We start from the raw sequence: 14,557 nt of genomic DNA, 5'->3' as shown, positions 1-14,557 counted from the left end.
AGAGCCGCCAGAAGCTAGAAGAGGGGCAGGCGGTGGTGATTCCCCAGGACCTGCCTGGGGTGAACCTGCCACCACATTGACTTTGGACTTACAGCCTCCAGAACTGTGAGAGAACGAGTTGCTGTTGTTTTAGGCCACCCAGTCTGTGGTATTTCATTATGGCAGCCCTTAACAAACTAATTCACACCTCCCCTCTCCATCTCTCTATGAGGAAGAAGTCAGCTGTGTGGTTCTCCGGGCTTGGGACTTTAGCAATAAGTGCATCTCGTGAGATTGGGGCAGAGCACATGCCTGGAAGGAGAGCTAACCCACTGGGGGCTTAACCCTAAAGTAGAGGGAAAGGGAAGGAAATGCCTAGAGACAGTGGGGAGTCGGTCATTGTGAAGGAGAGGGAAGGGTAGCATGAAAGAAGAGTAGGTGCTCACCAGGACCCCACAGTCTATACATGAAAAGAACTGGGAGGATGTCTGAAACCAACATGCGTAGCCTCAGACGTCAAGGTACCTAAATGCAGAGAGTGTGTAACACAAGGCAGAAAACACAATTCATCATCAACTAGATAGAACAGGACCCATGAACAGACTACGTTTTAAAAGAAAAGAAAAACCTGAAAGGCAGAAGAGCAGCAAATATCAAGGAGATAAGTAACTGCATGAAAACACCTAAATCTAAGGGTGGAAAGATATCACATAAGGAAACAAAGAGTAAAGGACAAATACGATGCAAGCAACATGGGCAAAACGATCGATATATTTGTTTTAACGTAAGATGAAAATGGATAGAGGGAAGTTGTTGTAATGGGTAGCTTTAACTATCCAAACATCTAGAAATCTTATGTGGCTAAAAGCCAAGCCTCTGACACAGTCCTAACTTGCCTCAGTGGCAATGTAACCTCTCAGATCGTTGAAGCAGTAACTAGCACTGTGACAAAATCACGGGAACCCTGGAAGAAAGCGGTTATTGTGTTATTTCATTCATTCTTTTTTTTTTTTTTTTTTGAGACAGAGTCTTGCTCTGTCATCCAGGCTGGAGTGCAATGGCGCAATCTCGCCTCACTGCAATCTCTGCCTCCCGGGTTCAAGCAATTCTCTGCCTCAGCCTCCCGAGTAGCTGGGATTACAGGTGCCTGCCACCACACCCGGCTAATTTTTGTATTTTTAATAGAGACGGGCTTTCACCATCTTGGCCAGGCTGGTCTTGAACTCTTGACCTTGTGATACACCTGCCTTGGCCTCCCAAAATGCTGGGATTACAGGCGTGAGCCACCATGCTCTGCCTCATTCATTCATTTGACCAGTGTTTCGAGTGTCACCAGGTGCAGGGGGCTGCCCATTCATTCAACATAAAGATGAATTAGGTATGGTTCCTGCCCTTAAGAAGCCCATGATTAGAAGTGAGAGCACTTTAGACAGGAAGATCATGAAAAAAACAGCCTGATGAATGTAATAATGGCTACTGGAATAAACTGTTAGGAGGAGCAGAGAGGAAAACAACTGGGATTTAGGTTTGTGGTGTGCAAGCAAGGGAAGAGGACGACACAGTGAAATTGCTCCCTTAGATGATAAAAAGGAAGATTTCCAATAAACATGAAAGATAATTCAAGAGGCTTGGGAATCTCTTTGTCAGAGAAGGAAGTTGAGGAAATCCCGAGGCAGGAAAAGAAGTCAGTATAGTTGCCCAGGGAACTCTTCAGTTAGGTTTAGATAGTTAGTTCAGTATAGCTCAGAATTTTTAAGAGAATGTAAACAAGATGAAAAGGAGTGTCTTTAGAGACAGAAAAATTATGACACAGACCTGTGATAATAATGTCAAGAAGGCAAACACCCTAAATCAGCTCCCTAAAATGCTAAAGCAGAGGCTGCTGGCTTGATCGTTAGCATTTCAAGTTATGTGCAGAGCAGGACCCTGGAGAAAGAATGGCTGGGCCTGTGGCTGGAGCTGATGTCTGCAGGCCAGATGAGGAGTGCACAGAGCTCCTCAGCCCTGCTGCTCCTGCGTTCGTGGTCAAGGAAGTGCTCTTTGGGTGAAAAGGGTGGGAAGCTTAGAAAGAGGGAGTTGAAGCCCAAGTGAGTAAAGGGATTGTAGGAGAGCCCCGAGTCCTCCAAATGCGTGTAAGACTCACGAACTCACAGATCCCGTGGGAGCCAAAAGGGAGAACAGGAGAGATGGAGGGAGGCCAGAACAGGTGAATATCACCCTGATCTCAAAAAAGGGAAGTGGGTGGACAAGGACAATAGCATCAGTTAGGGAGGCCTAGTCTGTGCAAGGTAGGCGTTTCTTTTACAGATGGAGCGGCCAAGCTAGGAGGTTAAGTGACTGCCTGAAGTCACACAGCAGCCACCAAGCAGGGATGCTAACCTCGGTCTGTGCTCTCTCCATCATGCTCTGCTGCCATATGAAAGGCATTGCTTCCAGAGCTGGCTCTGCCTCCTAACTTTGTGTATGTGACTTGGGCAAATCATTTTTTTCTCTGAGCCTCTGTTTCCTTCTCTGTAAGACGAAGTGACAGAAAATCTCTAGGGCCTCTCTCTGCTTTAATATACTATGATTTTCTTTGGATTCCGGACCTGCCTGATTCAGCTGCAGCCTGGCTTGCTGACCCCATCCTGACGTCTCCACGATTCCCCTTTTGAGGGAGCCTCGTGACTACTCACCAGCACAGTGTGCTTGTAAGCTCGGTGGATCACGATGCTGTAGCCAAACACGGTCACGTCCACCTGCTTAACCCACAAGGCCAGTGACGGGTCCCGGTCCTCATTCTTGGCTGCGACAACAAACTTGGGGAAAGAGTCTGAGCTCGGCCTGCTTCCTGTGGTGCACAGGATGAGCGGGCAGCTGGTCTGGAAGTCAAAGGGGAAGCCATCAAAGGTGAGGTAGTGGCCGTAGCCCGAGACGATGCAGGAGGCGTCGGTGCGGGCTTGGCAGTAGTACAGGCCACCCTCCTCCATGCAGTACTCATCATCCTTGCAGGGAATGGTCTCACAGTGGACGCTGTTGTCTGTGCCATTGCAATAGCAGAAGATCTGGCAGTCCAGGTCCACCCAGAAGGTCTCATTGGTGGCAAGTTGGTGCCCCTCAAAGTTGCAGCCACACTCACTCCGCGTGACACACTGGCTGCCCAGTAGAGCATAGCCCTCATCACACTGACATCCCTCAGAGCAGCTATCCACACAGATGGGGCCCAGGGCAAGGGTCTCACAGGTCTCTGTACATGTGATACACTCCTCAAAGTGGCTGTTCTCTGGGCACTCCAGTGCTGCAGGTGGTCAAGGAGAAGACGGGTTTGAGAAAAGGACAAAAGTCAGAGACAGAAGTGTGTGTGCATGCATGTGTGTATGAGTGCATGTGTGTTTGTCAGTGCATGTGCGTGTGTGCATGCATGCATTTGTGTATGCATGCATTTGTGCATGCATGTGTGTGCGTGCATGTGTGTGTGCATGTGAGTGAGTGCATGTGTATGTGCACACACCTGTGCATGCCTGTGAGTGTGCATGTGTGTGTGCATGTGAGTATGCGTGTGTGATTGCATGTGTGTGCCTCTGTATATGTGTGTGTGTTCTTATTTGCACAGTACAGTGAGCTGTACTCATCCTCATTTGGGAGATCCAAGTCCCAGTGGCACCCCTTCATTCACACACTCTGCTAGGGCACCTAGCTTTCCACATAGAAGGTTTTGAGTCTAAGACCCAGAATTGAGCACCTGCTACATGCCAGGCACTGTCCTAGGCACTTTTGTGTACCTTATCTCAACAACCTGGAAAGTAAGGTAAATCTTATCATTCTTATCTTACAGGTGAGGAAACTGAAGTTCAATGATTTAAATAAATCTAACTAGTAAGTGCCAGAGTGAAATTTAATCTGGGTCCACTGACTCAAAGACTCTGGAGAGGGAGCATTGTATGTTTTGGGACCACAGAGACGTGTGGATGCTGCTAACTTAACTCTGGTATGTTATTTCATGTCTTCAGAGCTTCTGTTTCCTCTTTCATTAAGTATGAACCACATTTAGCTAGCACGGTTGTTTTGAGGGTTAATAATCTAATCTACGAAGAGGGTCTCCATCAGTGGTATGCCCTTTCTCCTCTTTGCACCTCCTTCTATTACACAGACAGGCTATATGTAGGTATTTTTACTCTGCAAATTGGCTTGTAGTCTCTCCCTTTGTCTTTCATTTCTCTGTTCCTGGTGCCCTCTGGCCTCGTCCACCTCCTCATCATTCTCTGCAAAGGAGGTCATCACCCCGCAGCCCCTTTGCTCATGCGCTTTCCCCTTCCTGGACAGCCCCCCCACCCACAAAGCCAAGTCCCACCCATCCTTCAAGTCTCACTTCAAATTGCCCATCTTCCCAGAAGCCTTCCTTGAAAGATCAAGTCTCTTGGTCAAAAAGCACAGCACACACTTGTAATCCCAGCACTTTGGGAGGCCAAGGCAGGTGGATCACCTGAGGTCAGGAGTTCAAGACAGCCTGGCCAACATGGTGAAACCCCATCTCTACTAAAAATACAAAAAAAATTAGCCAGGTGTGGTGGCACGCACCTGTAACCTAAGCTACTCGGGAGGCTGAGGTGCTAGAATCGCTTGAACCTGGGAGGTGGCGGTTGCAGTGAGCAGAGATTGCACCACTGTACTACAGCCTGGGTGACAGAGCGAGACTCCGTCTGGAGAAAAAAAAAAAAAAGCACATAAAATGATAACAGCACGGGATACTCACCATGTAGTGGTGGGCATACTTCCCATTTCTCACTATTACTTTAATGGGTCACAATTTGACAGGGGCAGGGACAGAACTCAGGAGCACAGAAGAAGCCTCCTACAAGTCTGCAATCTAAAGATCAGCGAAGTCCCCACCATCTTCTGGGAAAATAAGATCTCGCCTTTAAAACTTTCTTTAGCTCGTATACATACCATCACTCCTTAATACTGTTTTACAATCCAAGGACACGGAGGACATTACAGAGAAATAAATTGCATGGCAATAATAGTTCTGCCCACAAGTACCGATACAACAGTTCTGCACTGTGGACTGAAAGCCAATCATTTTTTCCTCTGGGCTAAAGGACTATCTCCGCTCCCATTGACTACAATACCACATGGCTTTGGAGTTGAAGGCTAGTTCAGCACTGATTATCTATGTCTGTATAGAGGGATTTTCACATTTGTCTCTAAATTATGAATGTTCTAACACTGACTGCAGATTTATGGTGATAGCAAATAACATGACTTATTTAAATGGCTCTCACTTTATGACTTATTGTGTTGTCTGAATTTGTCTGAAAGTCTGGAACACACAGACGTGGAGTAATAAAACTTCCCCTAGGCTCCAGAATGCCTCTGTGAAATTGTTTAATCGGGCAGCCTGGCTCTGCCAACAGGAGGGCCAGTTAAAAATATCTGAACACAGAGGCAGCAGTTGTCGCTCTCTAGGTTCAAAGAAGCTTGTGTTCCTGATTCACAGCTGTCGTCCAGTTCAATCCCCACCATGCAAGACGCCGACCAGATTAATCCGTTAGTGCTCGGAGGCCTGATGAATCAAGTGTGCACTATCCAGTCCTTCTCACCAGATCCATGTACACAAGATCTAGATGAGACATCCTGGGGGACATCTCAAGTAGGAGCCCTGGCCCTCAGCCCAAGAAAGCCATGTTCCATGTGACTGCTTCTGCCCACATCTTCCCTAAAAAAGACACTGATAAGAGCTTCCTCCAGGTCTGCTAGCCCAGATGAGGGATAGTGAGAAGCTTTTCTCAGTAGCTGTCACATGCAGGGAAACAGGGAATATCACCATCACGCCCTGCTAACTTGGCACACACGACGCTACCAAACTGTGCTCCGTGCAGCACAAAAACAACTCAGAAACATTCCCTGCCAGGTAGGAGTTAGCAGTCTAAAAGGACGGCACTGAAATGGCCTGGCAACAGAATAGATTTGGTATGGGGGAGACTCGGCAATCCTGTAGCATGAATGAAATACAACTGGGAGGCTCAATGTGGGAGCAGAAACAGAGATCGTGTTGGATAAGCTGGAGATAGGACAAAAGAGGATACAGGGAGGTGGATGAAAAAAAAAAAGACTTTGGGAAAGTATGATAAGGTCCCACCAGATGTGGTGGCCAACAGAAACCGTGGAGGCTGTCCTGCTGTAGGTAGCTTTGGAGTCACAGCATCTGCTATTAGTCCCTCCCCGGGGGCTCACCAGGGACACAACTGCCCTTCTGAGATGACAACCACTAAGCTCTCCACATGCTCCTTGGATTTCCCAAGGTCAGGAATCGTAGAGTTAAAAAGTTATGTGTGTGTGTGTGTGTGTGCGCGTGTGTGTGTGTGGTGTGTGTTGGTTTTCAGCTCTGACTGTTGAAAGGACCTAGAGGCAAAGCAAAGACACCCCAACAGCAATGGGGACACCTCCCTTACATCTTGGTTTCTAATAACACTCCCCACTCACCAGGGCTTCTTGGAGTCAAGTTGATTCCAGCATGGGGCAGGGAAGATTAAAAGATGAGCATGAAGCACCCTGTTATGCCAAAAGGAAGAAAGTGCTCAAAAAAAATGACAGAGGCATGCTGAAGGGACACAGGAGCCGGCTTGAAGGAGCTCCTACAGGCCAATCCAGAGCAATTTTAACAGCAAAAATAATTAATACATGGAAGATGAAATACAGATGAAATATAGACCACTGGAAAAAACAGGCATCCATGTCCAGATTGATAAGACGACTGATAGACAGACAGATAGACTGACAGACAGGATATTTGCACACTCTTAAAGTATTTCCCCACGGGTTGCTTATTAGTTGCAAGGGAAAGCTCACAGTGACTCTGCAGCAGAGACATTTGACAACACCTTGACCGGGGAATCAACATGCACATCACCAGTGAGGGGAGGCTGGACAAGATCGTGCTTCCGTGTGTGCTGTGATTCCACGAGAAAAACCACGTGGCACCTGCCCGGGAGGCTGAGTGGAGATGCACAGCTGAAGCTCCTAAGGATGGAACATCAACCCCAATGGAGGGTCATTCTGTTTATGGAGGGTCATTCTGTTTCAAAAAGCTGGGAGGCTGCGTTCTTCAAAAATGCCCATATCAGAAAAGACAAAGAAAACTAAGTCATTGTTCCAGATTAAAGGAGACTAAAGAGATATGACAATGAAATGCAACGTGTGATTCTAAATTAGGTCTGTACTGAGTGCCCCACCCTGGCACCCCAAAAGAGCTGTAAAGACCATTACTCCATCAACTGACAAAATTGGAATACGGATGTTAAATTACTGTACCAATGTTAAATTTCCTAAGGTTGAAAACTGTACTGTGGTTATGTATACAAACGCCCCTACTCTAAGGAAATACATACTGAAGTTTTACGGGTAATGAGGTATGAAGTCTGCAACTCACCCTCACGTGAAGGGCAGGGAGGGAGGAAGGAAGAGACAGGGAAAGGGAAGGAATGATAAAACAAATGAACAAATGTTATTAATAGGTTAATCTGGGCAACGAGTATGCAGGTGTTCTCTTATGTAGCTTTGAAATTATTTCAAAATAAGAAGCTAAGAAAATAAACAAACAGGAGGAAATACAATGGGCCAGGTTTCTCACTCTCAGATAAAAGAAACTAAAAAATGGAAAACTGGCCGGGCGCGGTGGCTCACGCCTGTAATCCCAGCACTTTAGGACGCCAAGGTGGGTGGATCACGAGGTCAGGAGTTCAAGACGAGCCTGGCCAAGATGGTGAAACCCCCATCTCTACTAAAAATACAAAAAAAAAAAAAAAATTAGCCGGGTGCAGTGGCAGGTGCCTGTAATCTCAGCTACTCGGGAGGCTGAGGTAGGAGAATCGCTTGAACCTGGGGGGGCAGAGGTTGCAGTGAGCTGAGGTCATGCCACTGCACTCCAGCCTGGGTGACAGAGTGAGACTCCATCTCAAAAAAAAAAAAAAAAAAAGGAAAACTAGAAAACTCTGTGGCATTACACTGAAATTGTAGGTTCAGTATGAACTCATGGTGAGATAGAGACAGAGACAGATAAAAAGAGAGAGCAACACACCTGGCTACACAAAAATGTGTATGGAGGGTGTGTATAGACACATACATGCATTTCCTCATGCTCTCCACTAAGGAATGCTAGAATCAATGACACTCTAGAAAGAATGGGCACACCTGACAGCCAGATCCTATCTCCTCAACACTACGCTCCACTTGAAGGAACCAGAGATCCTTGGAGAAATGGCTAATCCAAGGCTAGAGCAGAGAAAGTACAAGATGAGCCTGGAGTACATTGTGCCTCGTGGAAAGCAACGAATGATGAAGCAAATGTCAACAGAAACCACTGCTGGAGGGGACTCCCACTGGCCATATATGGAACAATTTGAGCATAAAACAAATTATGATAACAGATACAATCAGTTAAGTAGGAATCCATGAGTCATCTAAACAAATAAAAATAAATAAATGGGTGAAAAGGACATCTCTTTATAGTAGAATGCCAACTAATAAATGCAGGAGCCATTGAATTAGAAAAAAATTGCCATTTCACAAACTAATAAATGATTCAGGCAAAAATCATCACTGGATGCTAAATCTAGTGTATGCAAGTTCAAGGAATAGAATAGCTACCTAAATTTAAAGTAGTTCCCTGAAAAATATGTATTAATTATACGATAAAAAAACAGTAACTTTCAATGGAGAAATCTGACAGACACTACCTTAAGCAAGCGATCGAATCTATCATGCTCAGTGTAACGGGACAAACCAACATCAGAGGCCTCCAGATATGACACATTGAGAAGACACATCATTGCTTTTGTGGTATTCCTGCCAAAAATGCATAATTTCAATATAACCAGGAAGAAATATAAGCCAACTCAAACTGAGAAACAGTCTGCAAAATAACTGGCCTGTACTCTTCAAAAATGCTAAGATGATGAAAGTCAAAAACCGAGGACCTACTCCAGATTAAAGGCGCCTACAGAGACATCATAATAAGATGCAACATGTGACCCTGGATTGGACTCCAGGGTTTGTTTTTTGTTTTGGCTGTAAAAGACATTATTGGAACCACTAACAAAATATGAACATGGTCTTCAGATTACATAATAGTATTGTATCAATGGCAATATCCTGATTTTAATGATTATGTTATGGTCATATAAATGTTCTTATTCTTAGGAAACACACTGAAATATTTAGGTACAAACAGGCATAATGACAGCAACTTACTCTCAAGTGGTTTAGAAAAAGAGGGAGTATATTTTCAGAGACAAAATTAGAAAGAAAATGTGTTAAAATGTTAATGATTAGGGAATCTGAGAGAATGGTAGACTGTATTATTCCTGCAACTTTTCTGTAAGTCTAAAATTATTTCAAATTAAAAAATACTTTTGCCAATTAAAAACGGAGGACAGATAAATAGCCATCAGGGATGAATCCTTTTTTTTTTTTTTTGAGACGGAGTCTTGCTCTGTCGCCCAGGCTGGAGTGTAGTGGCGTGATCTTGGCTCACTGCAAGCTCCACAGCCCAGGTACAAGCGATTCTCCTGCCTCAGCCTTCCAAATAGTTGGGACTACAGGCACCCGCCACCACACCCTGCTAATTTTTTGTATTTTTAGTAGAGACAGGGTTTCACCATGTTAGCCAGGATGGTCTCGATCTCCTGACCTCGTGATCCACCTGCCTCGGCCTCCCAAAGTGCTGGGATTACAGGCGTTAGCCACCACGCCAAGCCGGGGATGGAATCTTAATGGTGGCCTTGGCTTTGGTGTGGGGCCCACCTTTGTGGTAGGAGAGGGTTGTGTGCTGAAGGCCAGATGAGGCAGTTCTTGTTCTACGAGTGGGTCCTGCCTTCTGCCATGTTACTTCTCCCTGGGGCCTCCCCGGTAACCAAGGGTGTTATGTATCAGGTCTTCTCAGCAAGTTTCCTAATTACTACTAGTACTTGCCACTGCATTGCTGAGAGGGGTCAGATACTCTTGGGACAAAATTAAAAGCCAGCAACACAGGACTCTCTTAATACCCATTGTCAGGTTTGCCCTGGGGAGCACGCTAATCTCCATGCCCCAAAGGCGCCCTAGCCAATCGCTTCCTATCGAAATGAATGGGGCCCTTCTTTGCCAAGGGAGAAGGCACCTACAGAGCCATCACAAAGATTTCTAGTCCTTTGACATGGTGCCTCTACCCTCTGCTAGATAAAACCACATGTAAATAGGATGGTTAATTGTTCTACAGTGAGGAGGTACTGTGCAGTTAGGAACAAAAGTAAAGACGAGAAGCTCTCCAGTTTGGGGTGATGAGTCTTTGGGAGGACACATCAGACTAGGGTAGGTATACACAGTAATTAACATCACCCTTGAGCTCAGTCCCACCTGGAAGAGAAGTCCTGAGTAAGGCCCAGTATGCCACCTATTTCCCACCTAGAAAGCCTCTCCCAGAATCCAACCCCAACTTACGGCAAAAGTCATAGGTCCGCCAGGGCCCCACCTCCACGTCGGCATTCTTGCAGGCGCTTGCATACCGGGCCACAGAGTCACAGAGCTCTGACTCATTGCCCCCACTCTGGCACAGGCGGAAGAGGCAGGTGCGGTAGTAGGCAGTGACGTTCACCACCCCATGGCACTCCAGGAAGGAGCTGTTGGAGGGGTCGTTGATGATGCCGCACCTGGAGCGGCTTCGATAAAACTTGAGCAGCTCCGAGTCATTGTTGCAGGCCTTCAGCAGGTCCCCACACTCTCCATTGCAGATCTCCTCAAAAGTTGTCCAGCTTTCCAGGAACACTGCCAGGTTGTCCGTGCACTTGCCGTTGGGGAGACAGAACTCGTCACTGGCGTTGGCATTGTAGAAGCCGCACAAGCCCCCCGTGCAATTGAAGTACGTGGTGGACAGCCGGATGTACAATAGACCTATGTCTGAGTACTGGACAGTCACCACACCCTTGGACTCCACTGTCGTACTGTTTTTGTTTCGATAAATTTCCAGCTTCCCCGAAGGATGGAAAAAAGGGAATTCCACTTCCTGACCATTCAACTGAAAAATCAAGTCATTCTTATCAATTCCAGAGACACACAGGGCGCTTCCCATTTCCTAGGCTTTGGGATAAGGACACGGTCTGCCCTATTGCTAGCCTTTTGAGAGAGGTCAAGAAGCTGATGGAACCCACACAGATACCAACCGATTTGTCATGGGCTTCTTTATTTATTTCTTTTTGGATTCCCCTGATTAGACCCATTTGCTGTTTATTTGTGTGTTCTGGACCCAAAGCTAGGCCAAAACAAACTAAACTGAAGTGTGAGTAAAAATCGTCTTAGATACATGGCTCCCTCCTGGCTGCCTGGCATCTCTGTTTTGGTACCTTTCAAAATAGCTCCCCTCTTTCCCTGCCTTTCTGGCTCCTTTTCTCTTCCAGTCTTACTTTTCCTGTGTCCCAGCTCCTCGAGGGCACATAGCATATCTCTAATGATCTGGCTGTCCGTTCTTCTATCTACTTCCCACAGTCTATTAATAAATAAATCTCTGCCAATGTGGCAATGAGAATAAAAACACATCCCTTCCAGTTTGTGGATGTGTATTTTATTATCTCCTTGGGCAGTACTGTGTTGGCTTTTGTTTTCCAAACTAGACTTCAGGTGACATAAAATGCATGTTGCATCCCAGTTCTGCAACAATTAGCTGTGGGACCTTCACTTACCCTTTTAGTAAGTATCTTCATGTGAAATGAGGAGTTGCACTAGATAATTCTCAAGAGTCCTTCTAGAGCTAAGGATCTATGAGTCTGGGTGCCTAGTGATGGGTTTTTCACAGCAAGTCAGAGGGGTGGGAGTCACCCCTTACATCACCCCACATAGACTGGCTTGTACAGGTAGGGGAGTTAGTAGGGTGCAAGGGTTAAGAGCACAGATTCTGGAGCCAGCCAGGCGGGTGCGAATCCCCCTTCACGGTTAGGTGTCCCTGTGGAAGTTACTCAGCCTCTCTGCTCCTCAGCTTTCTCATCTGTAAAATGAGGATCGTAAGATGAAGGGTGATACTGCTTATAAGGGCCTTAGAATAGTGCTTGGCACATAGTAAGTGTTCTGTAAGTATTTGCTATTCCGGAGAGCTAGTCTTGCTCTATCTAATTGGAGAAATCCCAGCTGCATGCCATTTCTCCACCTGATAAGTCTTATTTGGTGCAGATCATTAGAAAACGCTCCCGTTTGGAGCCATCTTCTTCCTAAAATCCACTCATAGGCAGAGGCAGAAAGGCAAACCTGAAGAGGATGGCGAGCTCCTCCTCCTGGCTGGACGTACCAGGAACCCCTCCAAAGGATCAAGGAGCCTTACCTTGACTTCCGAAGCCCCGATGCCTCCTATCTTGACCTCCTGGTCGGCCACCAGGATCCGAAGTCCCCGCAGCCAAGCAGGTCCTGCATCGGGCTTCTTCTTGTTGATGTCGATTTCCAAGTACTCTGGGCGCTCAGGGCAGGTCTTCAGGAGGGTGTAGGAGAACTCGGAGGGGAAGGCGTAGGAGGCGCCATCAAAGGTGTGCAGCACCTGGTTCTGGCTGAGCAGGCACACAGTCTCCCGCTTGGGGAAGCAGCCCTGGTAGCCGTCCTCCACGGCGCACACCTCCCCGCTGCCGCAGGTCTTGTTGAAGCAGTAGACGTCCCCGCCCTCCTCGCACAGGCACTGCACAGTGCAGTTGGCCGTGGCCCAGAAGAACTCCCCCATGGTGTAGTAGTGGCCGTCGAAGTCGCAGCCGCACTTGTGCAGCGGGACGCACTGGCTGGTGCTGAGGACGAAGCCCTCATTGCACTCGCAGCCCTCCGTGCACGGCATGGCGCAGTTCCGCGAGGCCGTCAGGTCGGAGCATGTGTCAGGGCAGCTGCTTGTGCACACGGAGTAGTGGCTGAAGCTCGGGCACTGCACTGTGGACACTGACGCAGGGAAAGGAAGACAGCCGATAACAAGGTGAATGGACCCGGAGTGCTAACCGGCCAGAATCTTAACGCTCCTCCTGTATCATTTAGTTCCTAGAGTGAGGGTCAAGCAGCCACTCGGGGAAGAGAGAATTGAGGTTGTATCTGTAAAACCCAGCTCAATGACTCTCCTAATAACCACTGAGCAGCGCGATTGGACTGTGAACTTCTATTGGAATTTGATCATCTTGACTAAAATTAAACTTTCAGGATGCCATCCTTTCTAGACTGCTAATTACCCAATATAGGTTTATTATTTGATGATCCACACTACCGAGATCTTTTAAGAGCTTCCACTGATGGACATATAAATTGATCTGATTTTAAAGAGCATGGTCCATTCTTAGAAGGAAATAAATCCAATTTTCAGGAGAAATGAAAAATGTAACTATTAGAGGAGTAATTTGAAAACGTGAAATTTGTAACAGGGAGGCACCTAAAATACCTAAGTGTGACCAAGGAAGGCTGTGGGGATGAATTCCCTGGGATATTCAAAATAAGAAAGCACCCTGGCTACCTCCAAAGAATTCAAAGAATTTGTGTGGCTGTTTCTCCAGGAGACAAGGTAAGATGTCTTCTAAAGGCCCTTCTTGCCTTAGAAATCTTCGGTTCTTGCTTTAATAACATCTAGGTCTACATAAATGTTTGAGTCTGGTTGAATCCAACAAGCGGGGGCTCAGGGGCCATTAAACTAGCTCTCTGAATTAAATAGGGTCCATTGAGCCAGAATAAGAGAGAGAAAAGAAAGACAAATGTAGAGGATGGGAAAGTAGTGCCACTAGAAAATATATATCTGTAGCCATTGTAACATTTTAGTTAGGTAATTTGGATACTCTTGGCTTATATAAGGATCAAAGAGAAGCCATATTCAATCTCAACTTGAATCCAAATATGGATGCTCTGGTCATAAGAGAGGCTGGTCAGTCACACAGCAAGAATACAGTTGCTTGTATTGTAGTTTGACCAAAACTCTTAAGAATTGAACCTGATACATGATGGTTTATGTGACTCCAACTTATACTGATAGGAAGAATTCTCCCTCTAGCCTTGGAACTTAAAGAAACTTTTAAATCTTCTCACCTCCCTAGCACTCTCAAATGCATGGATTACAATTTTCTATTTACTCATATGCAGAAAACCAAGGACTAGGAAGGAAACGAAATCTATTTGTTTTTAAACTGTGTATAACTAGAAAAAGAAATAAATATTTAAGTGGGATACAGGGAAAAAATAATAAGACGATTAAATGGTACAAAATGCTTAATCCAAAAGTGTAATTCAAAAGAGCCAGGATTTCCCTCAAAGTTGGGGCTTTTCCTAACCACTCCTAATATTTAAGAAAAAGGGCTTCTTTACTCATATGCTGTACTCCTCATCTGCAGCAGCAGCAGGGCACAAACCCTAAAGGGTCTGACAGTGGAGAAGAAAGTGCCAGGAACAATTGCTACAGGTTCCATGTGGGAGGTGAGCTATTTTCCCAAGGGCTAGTTTTGATGACCCAGGCCCACAGCTGCATTAACTCAACAGCCACAAAAGTAGCCACCTCCACCTCTGGACACCCCACCTCCTCACTCAACTCTGGAGCTGCCATCCCCTGCTACGGGACTTCCTGCCATGCCTT

The 14,557-nt window shown here is 46.3% G+C and overlaps 1 protein-coding gene across 15 annotated transcripts in view; it reads right to left on the bottom strand.

Annotated features, from left to right (window-relative positions):
• Positions 1 to 14,557, bottom strand: part of LOC100459434 (tubulin-specific chaperone cofactor E-like protein) — a 161,081-nt gene that overhangs the window by 43,626 nt on the left and 102,898 nt on the right. For all 15 annotated transcript variants that reach the window (XM_063711482.1, XM_063711481.1, XM_054525268.1 and 12 more), the window contains 3 exons: positions 12,302 to 12,894; positions 10,435 to 11,008; positions 2,655 to 3,256 (listed from right to left, as the gene is read on the bottom strand). In XM_063711482.1, the coding sequence (XP_063567552.1) occupies positions 2,655 to 3,256; positions 10,435 to 11,008; positions 12,302 to 12,894 (1,769 nt within the window). The remainder of the gene's footprint in view (positions 1 to 2,654; positions 3,257 to 10,434; positions 11,009 to 12,301; positions 12,895 to 14,557) is intronic.

The sequence above is a fragment of the Pongo abelii genome, chromosome 9 (genome assembly GCF_028885655.2).
Source record: "Pongo abelii isolate AG06213 chromosome 9, NHGRI_mPonAbe1-v2.0_pri, whole genome shotgun sequence".
In the NCBI taxonomy this organism is placed as follows: domain Eukaryota; kingdom Metazoa; phylum Chordata; class Mammalia; order Primates; family Hominidae; genus Pongo; species Pongo abelii.
Note: the sequence above shows the minus strand (reverse complement) of the source record. Positions and strands in the feature narration are given on the sequence as shown.